Below are 21,136 nucleotides of genomic sequence, written 5' to 3'. Positions count from 1 at the left end.
AGACACTTTGAGGAAACCAACCGCTAGGGAAGGAGTCAGAACATCAACCTTCTCCCTACCGGAGGACCTGTCACCTATGGCAGGTACCACGCTTTGTGACTGGCTGCAATGTATCTTGCACTAGTGTTTGGTTACCCATAGCAACTGCGTGACTTCTACTTCTCTTGCCGAGTAGATCTCTTGTAGTGCTTTAGCTTCATACCCCACATGTGCTTTACTGACCCTAGTTCTTTAATACACCAGGAACCAGCATGCACCCCTTTAAATTACTTCAGACCAGGCTTAGAACAGTTGATGCAACTTTACCTGAAGATTTTGACATGATCAGATCAATGCAACATTCCCTAACTGACTTAACTAGGCTGCCCAGGCATACCTCAGCAGGGTGATAGTCCAATAATGGTGTTGCCCAAGGCCTGGCAGGTCTTCTGACTCCCGGTGTCTTCCGACGGACTGCTGGGCGCAGCAGTCCTTTGGTGCTCCACAGCAATCATGGCATCTTCCTGAGCAAGCTCTGGAACCCGGCCTTCCCCCTTATTTATATCACAGGGCGGATAGGCTGGGTCCAAAAAGCCCGGGTACAGAAGTACAGAGCATGAACCTCTTCCCCAGCCTAGGCCAGCCAACTGCCTAACTAACATACAACCGGCCGACCCGCAAGCTAAATTTCCAAACATGTAACCAAACTGCACAACCTAGAGGGAGATTCAAAGTACATCTAAAGCTGAACCCTTTGCTTCCTTTCCTGGAAACACAACAAATGAAAGGAAACCTCTCCATTCTTAGATTATTATTATTATTATACAGGATTTATGGCGCCAACAGTTTGCTCAGCGCTGTACAATATAAGGGAGACAGTACAATTACAATACATTTCAGTACAGAAGGAATGTGGGGGCCCGGGTCATGGAGCTTACAATCTAAAGGAAGGGGGAGGTGATACAAACTGTGATAGCTGTAGGTGATGTTCTGATGGAGGTGGCCCAAGTGGCCCAAGGTGGAGGTGGGGTAGGCTTCCCTGAATAATTGAGTTTTCAAAGATCGCTTAAAGGCAGACAGGGTGGGGGCTGACCGGACATACTGTGGTAGGGAGTTCCAGAGGATGGGAGAGGCTCTGGAGAAGTCCTGGAGGTGAGCGTGGGTTAAACTAATTAATTAAAGTGGTTGTAAACCCTTCCATATACCTAGTGAAGTGACTGGCCTCGGGTGATATACAGAGATGAAACAAATCATCCTCCATAGGTTGTACCTGTTTATCTGTAGCCATCCCTTCTCTACATCCAAAGTACAGAATTTACAAGGCTTCGTGTGCACGAGCAGCTCCCAAACTCCTAAACATTTTTTTGCCAAAGCTCCTAAACTCAACTCCATAAAAGTCTATGCGTCCATGTACACACAGGCTTTTAGCAGAGTTTAGGAGCTGCCGCATTTAGGTGAGGTTAAACCTCCCTCTCCTGGGAATTGCGGTCAGATTAGGAACGTTTTGACCGCTGACCGCAGAAAAACACAAAATGCAGGAAAACCGCGGTACCGCATTTTTGCCACGATTTGCGGTTTCCCGCTGCCAGCAGTCAGGGTAGACTCACATACATGAAGCCTAAAACTCATCTGAGAGTTCAGAAAATGCGGCATGTAGCTGAAATTTCACTCTGCAGAGCTCACTGAGGAGAGCTCTGGGAGCTGATTGGAGGGAAGGGACACATCCCCCTTCACACAGCACACAGGAACAGAGCTGAGGCTGTCATTCACAGGCTGTATGCTGGAGCTCCCTCCCCTGTCACCTTTTTAACTCTTGGTGTCAGGAAAACTTGCCAGAAGTGATCCATGCTAATAGCAGAGGAAGAAGGCAGCAGACAGAAATGACCAGGGGCGGACTGACCATTTGGAAACTCGGGCACCGCCCGAGGGCCCAGGGTCAGTAGGGGGCCCCATGAGATGCCCCTGGTACCTTTTTCATAGGCTTTTTTGAGTTTGGGCAAGGACACAGGGGCCCCATGATCCCCTATTGCCCGGGGACCCCATGAGTTGTCAGTCCGCCCCTGGAAATGACACTTAGTGCAAGTACAAGTACACACTATAGAGCAGGGGTGTCAAACTGGCGGCCCTCCAGCTGTTGCAGAACTACAAGTCCCATCATGCCTCTGCCTTTTGGGAGGCATGCTTGTAACTGTCAATCTTGCAATGCCTCATGGAACTTGTAGTTTGGCAACAGCTGGAGGGCCTCCAGTTTGACACCTGTGCTATAGAGGGATAGATTTGGTTCATATTTCATGCCTGAGATTTACAACCACTGTAATAGCAACAAAGTGTTTTAAAGCTTCATACAAATCTATATTTCAAAGCAAATGTTATTTATTTTATTTTTTGCAATCGTAAGGTGTAGGCGTAGTTTAGATTGACTGCCAAATAGTTCACACTGTAAAGATATCTTGAGGAGGCTCTGTCAATCACATGCTGTGTCACACCCCCACCAGCCTGTGTCTATGGTATGTATGTGCTGGGACTAACAATGAAGCCTCCATCAATCACCATTCTTTATCCCGCCCCCATAGTCTCTCCCATAGGTGGGAGAGAGGGGAGGGTCATTACCACTGTGTATACACCCACATGTGTGATTTTATAGTCACACGGGCTTCACAGATAATAAAGAAGGAGGGAATGAACAGTTGAGAAGGCAACTGAAACCGAAGCATGCTCAGTAGAGGTCGATAGCTACACAATCTCAGGTTGCAGTGGGGACATAGACAAGGAGGGAGGGACCGTGAACAGCAGAATTAACCAGGATCCAGTCTACAGAGGACAAATGCTCTAGTGAATGAGTGAGTATGAACATAATGTAATATAGGCTGCATTGACAGTTGTTGATGACTTTAACCTAATGAACTTTCCACCCACAGGCCACAACCAACCTTTTAGCCAAGCTGGAGGACTTGGTGCAAGATATCTGGGTGGTGTCACTTGTGTCCAAAGCTTCCAATATAATGACACAGTTGGTGAACTCCAGTGAGTATTTGTCACCAGAGACACAGGTAAGTAGACATAGCCAGAGTTACTTTCTTTTGGGGTTGCAAGGCTGAAGAACACATCAGAAACCTTGCAGCAGCAACAAAGAGTACCTGTATATCTGATTTGCTACGTTGGCTATGTATCGGAATTGTGTGGCGGTATAGTGTGTATTGATTGGGTGTAGTTATATACGATTGATGTAAGTTTACTATGCCGTCTAGCATGCCGCAACTGCCGACAACAAAGGCCGGCCATACATTATACAATTTTCTTGTACAATTTTCCTTCAGATTTACCAAAAACCCATGTAATATGAGGTCAAACCTAAACACTTTCAATTTGTAGGCAGTCAGGCAGCCCCTTCTATAGCTAAATCTAAAAGAAATGGAATAGGAAATTTGTATAATGTAATATGCTCTCTCATGCTCGTCTGCAGGACTTCTCCAGAGCCTCCCCCATCCTCTAGAACTCTCTACCCCAATCTATCAGACTATCGCCTACTCGGATATACAGGTGAAACTCGAAAAATTAGAATATTGTCCAAAAGTTCATTCAATGCAAGTTAAAAGGTGAAACTAATATATGAGATAGACTCATTACATGCAAAGCAAGATAGTTCAAGCCGTGATTTGTCATCATTGTGATGATTATGGCTTACAGCTCATGAAAACCCCAAATCCACAATCTCAGAAAATGAGAATATTCCATGCAATCAATAAAACACGGATTGTACATAGAACAATATCGGACCTCTGAAAAGTAGAAGCTGCATATGTACTCAGTACTTGGTTTGGGCCCCTTTTGCAGCAATTACTGCCTCAATGCGGCGTGGCATGGAAGCTATCAGCCTGTGGCACTGCTGAGATGTTATGTAAGACCAGGATGCTTCAATAGCGGCCTTCAGCTCTTCTGCATTGTTCGGTCTCATGTCTCTCATCTTTCTCTTGGCAATGCCCCATAGATTCTCTATGGGGTACAGGTCAGGTGAGTTTGCTGGCCAATCAAGCACAGTAATCCCACGGTCATTGAACCAGGTTTTGGTGCTTTTGGCAGTGTGGGAGGTGCCAAGTCCTGCTGGAAAATGAAGTCAGCATCCCCATAAAGCTCGTCTGCGGAAGGAAGCATGAAGTGCTCCAAAATCTCCTGGTAGACGGCTGCGTTGACCCTGGACTTAATGAAGCACAGTGGGCCAACACCAGCAGATGACATGGCTCCCCAAATCAACACAGACTGTGGAAACTTCACACTGGACTTCAAGCATCTTGCAGTGTGTGCCTCTCCATTCTTCCTCCATACTCGGGGTCCTTGTGCCTCTCCATTCTTCCTCCATACTCGGGGTCCTTGTGCCTCTCCATTCTTCCTCCATACTCGGGGTCCTTGGGCCTCTCCATTCTTCCTCCATACTCGGGGTCCTTGTGCCTCTATATTCTTCCTCCATACTCAGGGTCCTTGGGCCTCTCCATTCTTCCTCCATACTCGGGGTCCTTGGGCCTCTCCATTCTTCCTCCATACTCTGGTTCCTTGGTTTCCAAATGAGATGCAAAAGTTGCTCTCATCAAAAAAGAGGACTTTAGAGAGCGGATATAGTGAATGCAGGCTCCGAGGAGAGCAGAAATAGTGAATGTGGGGTTCGGGGAGAGCGGATATAGTGAATGCAGGGTCCAGGGAGAGCGGATATAGTGAATGCGGGGTCTGGGAGAGCGGATATAGTGAATGTGGGGTCCGGGGAGAGCAGACATAGTGAATGCAGGGTCCGGGGAGAACGGATATAGTGAATGCGGGGTCCGGGGAGAGCAGACATAGTGAATGCGGGGTCCAGGGAGAGCGGATATAGTGAATGCGGGGTCCGGGGAGAGCGGATATAGTAAATGCGGGGTCTGGGGAGAGCAGATATAGTGAATGCAGGGTCTGGGGAGAGCAGATAGAGTGAATGCGGGGTCCGGGGAGAGTGGATATAGTGAATGCGGGGTCCGGGGAGAGCGGATATAGTGAATGCGGGATCCGGGGAGAGCAGATATAGTGAATGTGGGGTGCGGGGAGAGCGGATATAGTGAATGCGGGGTCTGAGGAGAGAGGATATAGTGAATACGGGGTTCGGGGAAAGCGGATATAGGGAACGCTGGATCCGGGGTTTAGTAACACTTTAAATTTGAAAGCATGCAGAATTGAAATCTCCACAGAGGTTCTATCCGACCCCAACAAAGTTTTCATTGTAGTTGGACTGTTCAAGCAATGTATTGTGTTTTGTATATATTCGTTTTATTTATTATATCCATGACTTAACAATATAATAAAAAGAAAAGCTTACATCATTTATACTATTGAATGCTCCATGTGTACAAATTGTAGCCAGCAGGTGGAGCTCTGGGCTACTCTTTACAAATTCACCTGACTCACTTTGTGGCTTTGCTGTGATGAAGTGTACTTTGCATTACTTTTTCAGGTCAATGCGAGTAACCTCCTGTTTAGCCTTGGAGAGCAGCTGACGGGTACGCTGATAGAGGATGTAAATGTCACCGAAGACGTTGTGGTTGGTGCAGCTCAGTCACTGTTTCAAGGCTTTGATGTGACAATGAAAGCATCTTTGGAGAATTATGAAAACTTAACATCTGATCAGGTCTGTATGTTCACACACACAAGTCTGTTAACGAGTCGGAGATATTTTATGTGTAGTGCCCGGGACTAGTTACCATGAAATTCATTGCATGCTGACTCATGTCATTGTTACGTAGGTCATGGAAAGTGGTGCTTTGTCAACTCTGGCACTGGGGCGACGTCTCATGCGGTTGCTTTCGCATTGCACAACAATGGAAATTGCATTATTCTCTATGGTGCCCATTCACGTCAATGCAGTACAGCTGCAGCGCGATGTTTGAAAAGGTGCAGGCACTTTTTTGGTGCAGTCACAGCAGGAATTGGGTCCCATAGACTTCAATGGAAAGGCACCGAAGAGCAAAAACACATCAAAAGCATGGGATGTCGCACTACAAAAATGCACTGAAAATCGCATCATGCCGCAGCTGCAGTGTGAACCCATGCAAAAAATTATATTAAAGGTTTAAATTAAAAAAAAAAAATAACAAACACATCCTACTTACCTGCCCTCTGCAGTGGTGTTGCACAGAGCAGCCCGATCCTCCTCTTCTCGGGTCCCCCGCCAGCACTCCTGGCCCCTCCCTCCTATGGGGTGCCCCCACAGCAAGCAGCTTGCTATGGGGGCATCTGCTGCTCTGTGTGTCAAGTCACACACGGAACCGTGGCTTGGCCCCACCCCCGCTCTTTTCTCATTGGCTCACTGGCTGTGTGATCACTCGCTGCCAATGAGGAGAGGGAGTCCCAGGATTGCTGTGACTCCAGTGCACATCGCTGGATCGAGAGGGGGCTTAGGTGAGTATTGGGGGGGGAGGGGCTGCTGCACAGGGAAGGTTTTTATACCTTCATGCATAGAATGCATGAAGGTAAAAAAAAATTAAGCCTTTACAACCACTTTAAAACATTCACCTCTGTATCTATAAGCACTGTGGAGTAATATATTTTCAAAGTTAACAACACAGGCACAAAAATCTCAGCTTTTTTTCTGTGAAAAAAAAACAATTCTTGTTGGCCTGTCAGTCCTTGTAAACACACAGCAGGTGCTGGAGGCCTTATTCACACGGGCGTACTATAGGTTTTGTGTTTGGGGCCTTGCACCCGCACGGCTGTCAAATTGGGGGCAGTGATGGGCAATACGGGTGGGTGTTCTAGTCCCTGATATAAGTGCTCTTATTGTTTTACCTTTGTCTTTTATCTAGATGGTCCACATTATAGACTCGTCTGTTTCTTCCATGGAATGCGTAGAGTTGGCGCTAGTGTCTCTTGGCAACTATTCTATCCAAAACCATTCCTTCTCCTCCAACCTTTCCAGTATGACCGTGGCCAGGTAAATCAATACTACTAGTCACTTATACAGGAAAAAAAATAAAAACTTTGAATAAAGAAATGATAGGCTTGTTTTCTACCATTGTTGGAGACATCTGAGCACATTGTAAGAGCTGATCACAATGAAAGATTATGAACGTTGGTAGAGGAGGAGAAGGTGTTATCCTCCACACAAATGGATGCCTGGATGATACATGACAGCAGTCTGGAAAGCAGCCATTAGATGTGACTGGGTAGGTGTGCTTCAGCGAGTAGGATCGTATCTCTCCTTATACCGTTCTCAACAACTGGCAGTCACAGGGAAGGGTGGGATTAACTAGGAGCAGAAGACAACGTCCCTCTCCTCCATGCCATACAGTGGTCCTGCTCTCCCTCATGCCATACACCCCAATTCCATACAGAATTTCCCCCCCAATGAGGTTCCTCCCGCCCCTCATGCCATAAGTAGTCCCTCTATCCTCCCATGCCGTACAGTAATCTATCTCTTCGCCATGCCATAATGTTGTCCTCTCCACCCTAATCCCATATATTAGTTCCCCTTCACACCCATGCCATACAGTAACCACCCTTCCTTCCGATACCATATGGCAGCCCCCCTATCTTCTCATGCCATATAAAGTAGTAGGCTTCTTCATTCCAAGGCCATACAGAGTCTCCTCTCTTCCCCCATGCATACAGTAGTCTCCCTTCTCCCCCATGCAATACAATAGTCCCCCTCTCCCCCATACAATACAGTAGCCGACCTCTTCTCTTATGTCATTCAATACTATCTCTTTCCTCCCAAGCCATATGGAGGCCTCCTATTCCTTCACACCCTGCATTAGCTCCCCTCCTCTCTCATGCCGTACAGTAGTCCTCCCCCATACCATACAGTAGCCACCTATCCCTTCACACCCTGCATTAGCTCCCCTCCTCTCCCCATGCCTTACAGTACCCCCCTCTCCCTTCATAACATACAATAGCCACCTATCCCTTCACACCATGCATTAGCTCCCCTCCTCTCCCACGCCATACAGTAGTTCCATCCCCCCCCCCCCCCCCATACCATACAGTAGCCACCTATCCCTTCATTCCATACAGTAGCACCCTTCTCTCCCCATGCCATACAGTAGCATCCTCTGCTTCATAACATACAGTAGCCCCCTGTCCCTTTATAGCATACAATAGCAAAACCATCCCCCCATCCTTCATACCATACAGTAGCCCCCTTCCCCTTCATACCATACAGTAGCCCCCTATCCCTTCATACCATACAGTAGCCGCCTACCACTTCATACTATACAGTAGCCCCCTATTCCTTCCTACAATACAGTAGCCCCCTATCCAGGGGCGGACTGACCATTTGGAAACTCGGGCACTGCCCGAGGGCCCGGGGTCAGTAGGGGGCCACATGAGATGCCCCTGGTGCCTTTTTCATAGGGTTTTTGGAGTTTGGGCAAGGACACAGGGGCCCCATGATCCCCTATTTACCGAGGGCCCCATGAGTTGTCAGTCCGCCCCTGCCCCTATCCCTTCATACCATACAGTAGCCCCCTACCCCTTCATACCATACAGTAGCCGCCTGCAACTTCATACTATACAATAGCCCCCTATCCCTTCATACCATACAGTAGCCCCCTACCCCTTCATACCATACAGTAGCCGCCTGCAACTTCATACTATACAATAGCCCCCTATCCCTTCCTACCATACAGTAGCCCCCTATCCCTTCCTACAATACAGTAGCCAGCCTTTCCTTCATACCATACAGTAGCCCCCTACCCCTTCCTACCATACAGTAGCTCCCTATCCCTTCATACCATACAGTAGCTCCTTATCCCTTCCTACCATTCAGTAGCCAACCTTCCCATCATACCATACAGTAGCTTCCTATTCCTTCATACCATACAATAGCCAACCTTCCCTTTGTACCATACAGTAGCCCCCTATCGTTTCATACCATACAGTAACCAACCTTCCCATCATACCATACAGTAACCAACCTTCCCATCATACCATACAGTAACCAACCTTCCCATCATACCCATTTTTCCTTTATGCCATATACTGCCATTCTCTTTCACTGCCCATCTGCTCAGGTACAAACAATGCTGGCAATTTAAACATCTGTAACGTTCACCAGGTTAGTTAGGTAACTTTTTGTTAAATAGAGGCTGAGTAAAAGCCTGGGGATGAGTCAGCCTGAGGAGTGAGGTAGTGACGTTACCTCAGGACACGCTAGGGAGGCTCTATCAGGTCAGGGCTTCTGGAGCCCTCTCACCTTTCCAGAAAGCTGAGAACTTTCTGGAGGGGTGGAGGAGGAGAGGAGGCCCAGATCTGCATGTTTGCGGGACCTTGGTCAATCCCCTGGCAAGAGACTGGGCATTGTGAGCCGGAGAGGGGGCCCCAGGGAGGGGAGCCTACCTACAGGCAGGTGACTGGAGAAGAGGATCTCCACTGGCTCAACATCTCCTGCAGAGGACAGCCTGTGTAGCAGGGAAGGAGCCAGCCCAGTATAAGGCCTGAAAGCAGCCACCAACCCACTAAGCTAACAGGAGAGAACAGTGTGAGTACCCTTACACCCCCAGGGCCAGATAAGGGGAGAGGGCGGTCAGGTACAATATCCAACTAGCTTTTCATCTAGAATTGTTCAATCGGCAGCTCTTGGGTCCTCTTCCTCAGGGATACCCTCAGGCAGCTGGGTGAAGAGGGGTCTGAGGAGGTACACCTAAGAGCCTTTGGTGTTCTTCAAAAAAACACTGATGCTAATCCAAATCTTTGTACATAGTTGTAAGGAGTTGTCCTCAAGTTCAACAGTTCCTCGCCATCCCATATACCCTTAGACCCTATCCAAGTTTAACCCCTTAATATAAAAAAAATTACAAAACCAAGCTCAAGGAGTGTTTACTGACTTCAGTGTGCAAAGTGTGACAATGAGTGTTGCCTGGCCGTGTAGAACATAGGGGGACCCATTCAAATCCAATGGCCCTTACGAGGGTAGTGCTTCACGTCATTTGTGAAAAACAAACCAATATCTTACAGTGTAAAGTTTAATAAATGATACAAAAGTGAGCAAAAATCCTTTAAGTTTACCTTTAATGAAATGATAAAATTCATATATCTTCTCCTGTGTCATCAGAGTGAAGTCAGCAGACCTGACGAGCGGAGAGTTCAGCACCAACCTACCGGCTTTCTGTAGAATCACCTTCCCTGTCTGTTCTCTCCTGAGTGACATAGCCAGCGCATACGAGGAGCTAAATGTTATGGTGAGTCCAGTGTGTGGGTCGAAGGAAATGCTGGTACCCTGGCTTTTATGCTGAATGGCAGCCTCTATATCCAGGATTCTTTGGTAATGTCAGGTCCTAATTCCTCGTGATCTGAGAGACCACATTCACTCATACACCGATCAGCCATAACATTCTGACCACCCACCATAACCCACTGAGGCTTGGACTCCACTAGACCTCTGAAGGTATGCTGCGATATATTTCACCAAGCTGTTAGTAGTTGATCCTTTAAGTCCTGTAAGTTGCAAGGTGGGGCCTTCATGGATTGAACTTGTTTTTCCAGGACATCCCACAGATGCTCAATTGGATTGAGATCTGGAGAATTTGGATGCCAAGTCAACACCTTGAACTTGTTGCCGTAAATCTCAAATCATTACTGAATTCATCTTCCATTGCTCCCGGGACCAGTTCTGATGCTCACGAGCCCACTGTAGGCACTTTTGGCTGTGGACACGGGTCATCACCGGTCTGCAGCTACACAGGCTCCATACACAACAAACTGCGATGCTCTGTGTGTTTGGACACCTTTTAATCGGTAGCAGAATTAACTTTTTCAGCAATCTGAGCTACAGTAACTCTTCTATTGGGTAGGACTACACAGACCAGCCTTCGCTCCCCATGTGCATCTATGATCCTTGGACACCCATGACCCTGATGCCGGTTCACTGGTTCTCCTTCCTTGGACCACTGCAAACCGGAAACATCGCACAAGAACTCCATGAATAGTGTAGAAGAGATGTGTTGTCAAATACTAACACCCCCAAAAACATACTTACCCAACCTCCGAAAAAAACCCTCATTTCCCAACACTCCATCCACAAATAAAAGGAGACCACACTTTGTTGAAGTAAAATGGACTTCACGGCCTTTTATTAACAATTTTACTTAAATCTGCAGAAAACATTCCTTAAAACAGAAACCTCCAAAAACTTACGGAATGAGTTGTTGGTCTAGGCAGGCACCCAAAACAATATTGATCTCCCCCTGCGGAACCTTCACCTTAATGTTCCTACTAGGCCTCCAGCCGCAACGCACCGACTCGGAGACAAGGACACACCTTCCGCAGGTAGACATCCACCTTCCAGTTAAACCTCGGTTAACTGGAATTTACCCGGGCACACCACACCACCGATGGGTCCCAACCATACACTTATCATCACAAACCATTAACAACCTATCAAGACCAACAACTGCCACCAAACTAAACAAGCCAAACAGAACAAACACCCCAGGGGAGGGCGGCCGGGAATTTCTCTCTTCAGCTGCTAACCAGCACTGGCTCCTCCAACCCCCCAGCACTCCCCCAAGATTCAGGATGATCCCACCCAAACCTACTAACACCAATCAGGTAACCTTACTATCTTTTTTTAACCCTTCCCCTTTAACTTAACCCTTTCCTGTCTTTTCTCCCTCTTCACCTAGTCATGTCTGCCCTGCGCTATTCTTCTCTTTCTTTCTTTCGCTATGGGCACCCCTGTTTTGAAGTTCCTTTGACCAAGCTGTCTAGCCATTACAGTCTTGTCCTTGTCAGAGACGTTCCAATCCTTACACTTGCTTGTTTTTTCTGATTTCAACACATCAACTTCAGGGACAACATGTTCACTTGCTGCCTAATGTATCCCAGATGCCATTGTAACAAGATAATCAAGGTTATTCACTTTTCTTTTCAGCGGTCAGAATGTTATGACTGATCGGAGTATATCACACTTTTTATTAAAATATTTGCCTCCACTGTGTCTGGGTAATAAGTACTTTTTAAGAATGAAATGTCCATGTTTGCTGTACCGACGTGCCTCTTTATCCTTCATGGCAGGTGTTAGCTCTGTCCGTTAACCCATTCAGTCACCTGAGTCCTGTGGTAATAGACGGGCCCGTGGTTAACATTGAGCTCGGTGCAGATGATGGGGCCATTGATGTTGCAAACCTGACCGACTACATCGAGGTGAGTTCCTAACTCATTCATGGAAAATGGGTTGCCTAAAGCGGTAGTAAACCACCACATAACCAAAACGTCAGGCCGCAGCAGGTTTACGTAACTTGTCCCAGTCCGGGCCTGGTTCACGACATGCATGCTCCTTCATCTGGCCATGCTCCCGGTGCCTCTCTCTGCCTCTTGTGCCTTTATTGACCCTTCGCTGTTAGAAGAGGCCTACCTTACCAATGAGGCCTCCTGCACATTGCTGTTCATGAACACGAGTTTAAGAGCTTTTGGTGTTTTATTTTTGCCAAAGTCCCTGAACTCAACTCAATAAAAGGCATTGGGGTTGATTTACTAAAGGCAAACAGACAGTGCACTCTGCAAGTGCGGTTGCTGCAGAAATTAGTAAATGAGGTAGAGCTCCACTTTTCAAAGAATACCCAATCACGTGCAAGGAAATTAAAAAAAACAGGATTTTTGCTTGCACATGATTGGATGATGAAAGTTAGGAAAGCTTCTGCTCATTTACTAAGCTCTGGAGCAACTGCACTTGCTGAGTGCACAGTCTATTGGCCATAAATCAAGGTAGTAAATCAACCCCAGTCTGTTGCAATTTTTTTCCATGTGTCCGTGCATGTATAATACATAAGGGGGGGATATGATCTCCATGTATAATACATAAGGGGGGGATATGATCTCCATGTATAATACATAAGGGGGGGATATGATCACCATGTATAATACATAAGGGGGGATATGATCTCCATGTATAATACATAAGGGGGGATATGATCTCCATGTATAATACATAAGGGGGGATATGATCTCCATGTATAATACATAAGGGGGGATATGATCTCCATGTATAATACATAAGATGGGATATGATCTCCATGTATAATACATAAGGGGGGATATGATCTCCATGTATAATACATAAGGGGGGATATGATCTCCATGTATAATACATAAGGGGGGATATGATCTCCATGTATAATACATAAGGGGGGATATGATCACCATGTATAATACATAAGGGGGATATGATCTCCATGTATAATACATAAGGGGGGATATGATCTCCATGTATAATACATAAGGGGGGATATGATCTCCATGTATACTACATAAGGGGGGGATATGATCTCCATGTATAATACATAAGGGGGGGATATGATCCCCATGTATAATACATAAGGGGGGATATGATCTCCATGTATACTACATAAGGGGGGGATATGATCTCCATGTATACTACATAAGATGGCGATATGATCTCCATGTATAATATATAAGATGGCGATATGATCTCCATGTATAATACATAAGGGGGGGATATGATCTCCATGTATAATACATAAGGGGGGGATATGATCTCCATGTATAATACATAAGGGGGATATGATCTCCATGTATAATACATAAGGGGGAATATGATCTCCATGTATAATATATAAGGGGGGATATGATCTCCATGTATAATACATAAGGGGGATATGATCTCCATGTATAATACATAAGGGGGATATGATCTCCATGTATAATACATAAGGGGGGATATGATCTCCATGTATAATACATAAGGGGGGGATATGATCTCCATGTATAATACATAAGGGGGATATGATCTCCATGTGTAACACATAAGGGGGGATATGATCTCCATGTATAATACATAAGGGGGGATATGATCTCCATGTATAATACATAAGAGGGGATATGATCTCCAGGTATAATACATAAGGGGAGGATATGATCTCCATGTATAATACATAAGGGGGGATATGATCTCCATGTATAATATATAAGATGGCGATATGATCTCCATGTATAATACATAAGGGGGGGATATGATCTCCATGTATAATACATAAGGGGGGGATATGATCTCCATGTATAATACATAAGGGGGATATGATCTCCATGTATAATACATAAGATGGCGATATGATCTCCATGTATAATACATAAGGGGGGGATATGATCTCCATGTATAATACATAAGGGGGGGATATGATCTCCATGTATAATACATAAGGGGGATATGATCTCCATGTATAATACATAAGGGGGAATATGATCTCCATGTATAATACATAAGGGGGGATATGATCTCCATGTATAATACATAAGGGGGATATGATCTCCATGTATAATACATAAGGGGGGATATGATCTCCATGTATAATACATAAGGGGAATATGATCTCCATGTATAATATATAAGGGGGGATATGATCTCCATGTATAATACATAAGGGGGGATATGATCTCCATGTATAATACATAAGGGGGGGATATGATCTCCATGTATAATACATAAGGGGGGATATGATCTCCATGTATAATACATAAGGGGGGGATATGATCTCCATGTATAATACATAAGGGGGATATGATCTCCATGTGTAACACATAAGGGGGGATATGATCTCCATGTATAATACATAAGGGGGGATATGATCTCCATGTATAATACATAAGAGGGGATATGATCTCCAGGTATAATACATAAGGGGAGGATATGATCTCCATGTATAATACATAAGGGGGGATATGATCTCCATGTATAATATATAAGATGGCGATATGATCTCCATGTATAATACATAAGGGGGGGATATGATCTCCATGTATAATACATAAGGGGGGGATATGATCTCCATGTATAATACATAAGGGGGATATGATCTCCATGTATAATACATAAGATGGCGATATGATCTCCATGTATAATACATAAAGGGGGATATGATCTCCATGTATAATACATAAGGGGGGGATATGACCTCCATGTATAATACATAAGGGGGGGATATGATCTCCATGTATAATACATAAGGGGGGATATGATCTCCATGTATAATACATAAGGGGGGGATATGACCTCCATGTATAATACATAAGGGGGGGATATGATCTCCATGTATAATACATAAGGGGGGATATGATCTCCATGTATAATACATAAGGGGGATATGATCTCCATGTATAATACATAAGGGGGGATATGATCTCCATGTATAATATATAAGGGGGGATATGATCTCCATGTATAATACATAAGGGGGATATGATCTCCATGTATAATACATAAGGGGGATATGATCTCCATGTATAATACATAAGGGGGGATATGATCTCCATGTATAATACATAAGGGGGGATATGATCTCCATGTATAATACATAAGGGGGGATATGATCTCCATGTATAATATATAAGGGGGATATGATCTCCATGTGTAACACATAAGGGGGGATATGATCTCCATGTATAATACATAAGGGGGGATATGATCTCCATGTATAATACATAAGAGGGGATATGATCTCCAGGTATAATACATAAGGGGAGGATATGATCTCCATGTATAATACATAAGGGGGGATATGATCTCCATGTATAATACATAAGGGGGGATATGATCTCCATCTATAAATATATCAGTAGTTCATATAGTGAACTCGGTGTAGTTATTCCCCCTGAGGTCATCACAGAGGACAAGGGGGCACTCTTTACATCTGGAGGAAAAAATATTTAATCTCCAAACACGGAAAGGTTTCTTCACAGTAAGAGCTGTGAGAATGTGGAATAGTCTCCCTCAAGAGTTGGTTGTGGCCAGCTCAGTGGATTGCTGTAGGAAAGTCCTGGATTTTTTCTTGGATACACAGAATATAACTGGATATAACATTTACAGGTAAAGTTGATCCCGGGAATATCCGATTGCCTCTCGCGGAATCAGGAAGGAATTTTTTTCCCTGCAGGGGCAAATTGGATTGTGCTTTGCTGGTTTTTTTGCCTTCCTCTGGATCAAATGTGGGTGTAGGATTGTAAGTTTTTTTTTTTTAATGGTTGAACTGGATGGACTTTTGTCTTTTTTTATCCAGACTAACTATGTAATAAACGCGGAACTGCATTTACACACGTTTTTGCCGCATTTATCGTTTTTCTGCTGCCAGCAGAAAAATGTTCCAGTGTGCATGAGGACTAAGGAAGCATGGTATGGGGTGGGCCAAAGCCAGTGACCAGAGGAGCTCATAGCGATTTGCATGTCAGAACATCTGAGTATTTGGGGCTCATGGGGATCTCTGACATCCAGAGAATGTACCGTAAAAACTACTAGAATACCTTCCAGTAAAGACTGTCTCTTGTGGTCTGTTGGATCCTGACATGCATTTATTTGTAGATTGTACTGGTCAAGAATCAGAGCTCACCAGTCAACGAGTCCAAGATGAGCATGAAGAAAGACAAGAACCTAATGCTGAGTATAAATGTAACCTCTGATAACCACACCGTAGTGTTGATTGTGCAGCCGGACATCGTGGTACCAATCGCCCTGCACCTATGGTTCCAGGAACAACCCAACAGCAGCTTTTCCTTGCAGAACTTCTCCCTCCCGGATGGTAAGGACAACGATTCTAGGTGACTCATTCAGGTCTATGGGAGAAGTCCTTATTCACGCATCTGCAAGACACTATAGGAGGGGATTTACTAAACCTGGAGCACTCAGAATCTGGTGCGGTTGTGCATGGGAGCCAATCAGTTTCTAGCGTCAGCTTGTTCAGTTAAGCTTTGGAAATAAACCCTGGAAGCTGATTGGTTCCCACATGGAAGAAAAATATATTTTAAATATATTTTAAAAATATATTTCCCAACTATATTGACCCCATTCACTATATCCACTTTCCCCGGACCCCGCATTCACTATATCCGCTCTCCCCGGACCCCGCATTCACTATATCCACTTTCCCCAGACCCCTCATTCACTATATCTTCTCTCCAAGAACCCTGCAGTCACTATCCTCGAATGCAGGGTCCGGGGAGAGCGAACTGATTTTAGTGTCACATTTAGTAACACTTTAAACTAACTAGCACTAAACAGGAGGGGAGGACAGAAGCAGATGCCCAAATCACAGTAAACAAGTTGTAATTGGACAAAAATGCCGCTAGATGTCATCCTACAGAAAACAAAATGATAACTGCTTGCAATTCAACAAAAAACATAAACAATACATGAAAGTAAGGGAGAACAGTGCCCTTAATATCACAAAACTCTGATTTTCCACAGATACAGATGGATTATATACCTGGGTGTTGACCTCAGACATGTTCATGAATGGCACCGGTGTTTATTATATCAGCGTGGCGGTGACCAATGAGAGTGTGTGGGCACAGAGGACGTCTGTGGACTTTGCGGTCAGCCTGTTCGCCAGCCAGTGCGTCTTCTGGGATGGAGATAGGAGAGAATGGAACGATTATGGCTGCCATGTAAGTAGGGGATATGATTTGCTCAGTGTGACCATAGTGGAGCGCCAATAAAGGCAGGATGTAACATTATTCTTCCACCGTGGGAATAACATATCGAACAAAATTGTGGTTTATCTAACGCAGCCGTTCTCCATGGAGAAACCCGAGAACTGATTTCCATGTCTTGGGGAGCCCCTGATCTATGAGGACATCTCCAACTCCTTGGGGAGACCCTGATCTATGATGACATATCTAACTCCTTGGGGAGCCCCTGATCTATGATGACATCTCTAACTCCATGGGGAGACCCTGGTCTATGATGACATCTCCAACTCCTTGGGGAGCCCCTGATCTATGATGACATATCTAACTCCTTGGAGAACCCCTGATCCATGATGACATCTCTAACTCCATGGGGAGCCCCTGATCTATGATGACATCTCTATCTCCATGGGGAGCCCCTGATCTATGGTGACATCTCCAACTCCAATGGGAGCCCCTGATCTATGATGACATCTCTAACTCCATGGGGAGCCCCTGATCTATGGTGACATCTCCAACTCCAATGGGAGCCCCTGATCTATGATGACATCTCTAACTCCATGGGGAGCCCCTGATCTATGGTGACATCTCTAACTCCATGGGGAGCCCCTGATCTATGATGACATCTCTAACTCCATGGGGAGCCCTTGATCTATGATGACATCTCTAACTCCATGGGGAGACCCTGATCTATGATGACATCTCTAATGCAGGACATACAGTGGGGCAAAAAAGTATTTAGTCAGCCACCAATTGTGCAAGTTCTCCCACTTAAAAAGATGAGAGAGGCCTGTAATTGGCATCATAGGGAGACCTCAACTATGAGAGACAAAATGAGAAAAAAAATCCAGACAATCACATTGGCTGATTTGGAAAAAATGTATTTGCAAATTATGGTGGAAAATAAGTATTTGGTCACCTACAAACAAGCAAGATTTCTGGCTCTCACAGACCTGTACCTTCTTCTTTAAGAGGCTCCTCTGTCCTGCACTCTTTACCTGTATCAATGGTACCTGTTTGAACTTGTTATCAGTATAAAAGACACCTGTCCACAACCTCAAACAGTCACACTCTAAACTCCACTATGGTGAAGACCAAAGAGCTGCCGAAGGACACCAGAAACAAAATTGTTGACCTGCACCAGGCTGGGAAGACTGAATCTGCAATAGGCAAGCAGCTTGGTGTGAACAAATCAACTGTGGGAGCAATAATTAGAAAATGGAAGACATACAAGACCACTGATAATCTCCCTCGATCTGGGGCTCCATGCAAGATCTCACCCCGTGGGGTCAAAATGATCACAAGAACAGTGAGCAAAAATCCCAGGACCACACGGGGGGACCTAGTGAATGAACTGCAGAGAGCTGGGACCAACGTAACAAAGGCTACCATCAGTAACACACTACGCCGCCAGGGACTCAGATCCTGCAGTGCCAGACGTGTCCCCCTGCTTAAGCCAGTACATGTCCGGGCCCGTCTGAAGTTTGCTAGAGAGCATTTGGATGATCCAGAAGAGGATTGGGAGAATGTCATATGGTCAGATGAAACCAAAATAGAACTGTATGGTAGAAACACAACTCGTCGTGTTTGGAGGAGAGAGAATGCTGAGTTGCATCCAAAGAACACCATACCTACTGTGAAGCATGGGGGTGGCAACATCATGCCTTGGGGCTGTTTCTCCGCAAAGGGACCAGGACGACTGATCCATGTACAGAACAGAATGAATGGGGCCATGTATCGTGAGATTTTGAGTGCAAACCTACTTCCATCAGCAAGGGCATTGAAGATGAAACGTGGCTGGGTCTTCCAACATGACAATGATCCCAAACATACCGCACGGGCAACGAAGGAGTAAGAAGCATTTCAAGGTCCTGGAGTGGCCTAGCCAGTCTCCAGATCTCAACCTCATAGAAAACCTTTGGAGGGAGTTGAAAGTCTGTGTTGCCCAGCGACAGCCCCAAAACATCTCTGCTCTAGAGGAGATCTGCATGGAGGATGGGCCAACTTACCAGCAACAGTGTGTGCCAACCTTGTGAAGACTTACAGGAAACGTTTGACCTCTGTCATTGCCAACAAAGGATATATGACAAAGTATTGAGATGAACTTTTGATATTGACCAAATACTTATTTTCCACCATAATTTGCAAATAAATTCTTTCCAAATCAGTCAATGTGATTGTCTGGATTTTTTTTCTCATTTTGTCTCTCATAGTTGAGGTCTACCTATGATGCCAATTACAGGCCTCTCTCATCTTTGTAAGTGGGAGAACTTGCACAATTGGTGGCTGACTAAATACTTTTTTGCCCCACTGTACATGGGTCGAAATCCGAGCAAATTTTCTTTAGAAATCCTGAAAGTTTGTACGTTTTGTAATGACGCCACCATTGATTTTCAAATTCGGCCAACCAAGCCTTCAATTTCACATGTTGCTACAGAAAAGAAATTTAGTGGCCAAGAATTTTCTTTTCTTTCCAGGTCACAGCTTACGCTCATTTCTTTTTCGATTACATTTCTCACACAATTCTCCCATCGCTGATTAGAAATTGGTTTGTTTTTAAAAAAATTTCCAACATTCCCGATCACTCAAATTCGATGGTCACTCGAAAATCATTGGCTCTTTACCACGACGGTGATCTGCTGTGTCCTAGGGACACAGTGCACCACCGATGCCCTTTTGTACAGTTATGGTAGGAGGATGTCATATAACGTTCTCCCAGAACAAGAGAGCTCCCGCCCATCTGTCATTTCCTTATACGGTAGGTGGGAGGTGGTTAGGAAAAACATGTTAGGCTCCTACTGGGTGAAACATGGTAGGGGGGGTTCTTCCATGGGTAGGCCTTCAAGCTGAAGCTATTTTTTACTAGGAGGAGCTCACTATATGCCAAAGCAATGTGAGGGCGGACAAAATGTTGTTATTGGCTTTAGATCAGGATTTCTCCACCATGGACATCTAGGGTTCCTCCATAGGTTACTAGGAGTTCCTTGAGCAATGAGCAATTTCTGCCTCTCAGATAAGTTCCCACTGACACCATTGACCTTTGTAGCAATCTGTAGGGGGGAATTCTTTCCAATGACCACAAGTGTAAGGAGAATTCTTCCCACTGACCATCACACTAATGTATCAAGACTGTAGATATAGACATTACTATAGCAGGGGTTCCCTGAGACGGGAAAGTTATTTCAAGGGTTCCTCTGTGCTGAAAAGGTTGAGAAAGGCTGGTCTACTGCATGCTTCTTGCTTCTATGTCTGCAGGTTGGTGCCCGAACTACGCCTTCTGAGACCCACTGTCTGTGTAACCACCTGACCTTCTTCGCCAGCACATTTTTGGTCATGCCGCACGTGGTGGATCTCAGCGACAGTCTAGCACTCTTTGCCAACGTGGCCAATAACCCGGTGGGTCTGGCTCTGCTAGGTGCTTTAGTTGGATTTCTCCTGATTGTGGTGGTGTGGGCACAGAAGAAAGATCAGGAGGACCTGAAGAAGGTAAGATGAAGATCAGTTTATCATGGTGGGAAGGGCAACCGCAGAGGGGCTGGTACATTTCTGTTTTAATATTTAGACTGGCCATGCACATATAGATTTTTTCCAAATCACACAACTTTCATAGCCTTTTTTCCCCTTCCCAAGGGCTTAGTCTTGATCTATGCACCGGGGGGGGCAAAATGCACTGGGGTCATGGCTTGGACGGAGCTTGGCTGAGGCTGTTTCCACTTGTCTGACTATCAGGCTTGCT

At 45.3% G+C, this 21,136-nt stretch overlaps 1 protein-coding gene across 1 annotated transcript in view; it reads left to right on the top strand.

Annotated features, from left to right (window-relative positions):
* Positions 1-21,136, top strand: part of PKD1L3 (polycystin 1 like 3, transient receptor potential channel interacting) — a 73,098-nt gene that overhangs the window by 9,010 nt on the left and 42,952 nt on the right. Inside the window, exons 5-12 of the mRNA XM_089664311.1 lie at positions 2,898-3,029; positions 5,450-5,623; positions 6,798-6,925; positions 10,043-10,169; positions 12,004-12,132; positions 16,298-16,514; positions 17,186-17,379; positions 20,656-20,886. Of these exons, the coding sequence (XP_089520437.1) occupies positions 2,898-3,029; positions 5,450-5,623; positions 6,798-6,925; positions 10,043-10,169; positions 12,004-12,132; positions 16,298-16,514; positions 17,186-17,379; positions 20,656-20,886 (1,332 nt within the window). The remainder of the gene's footprint in view (positions 1-2,897; positions 3,030-5,449; positions 5,624-6,797; positions 6,926-10,042; positions 10,170-12,003; positions 12,133-16,297; positions 16,515-17,185; positions 17,380-20,655; positions 20,887-21,136) is intronic.

The sequence above is a fragment of the Staurois parvus genome, unplaced genomic scaffold (genome assembly GCF_062004578.1).
Source record: "Staurois parvus isolate SC_StPar_1 unplaced genomic scaffold, SC_StPar_1.0 ptg001880l, whole genome shotgun sequence".
NCBI lineage: Eukaryota > Metazoa > Chordata > Amphibia > Anura > Ranidae > Staurois > Staurois parvus.
Note: the sequence above shows the minus strand (reverse complement) of the source record. Positions and strands in the feature narration are given on the sequence as shown.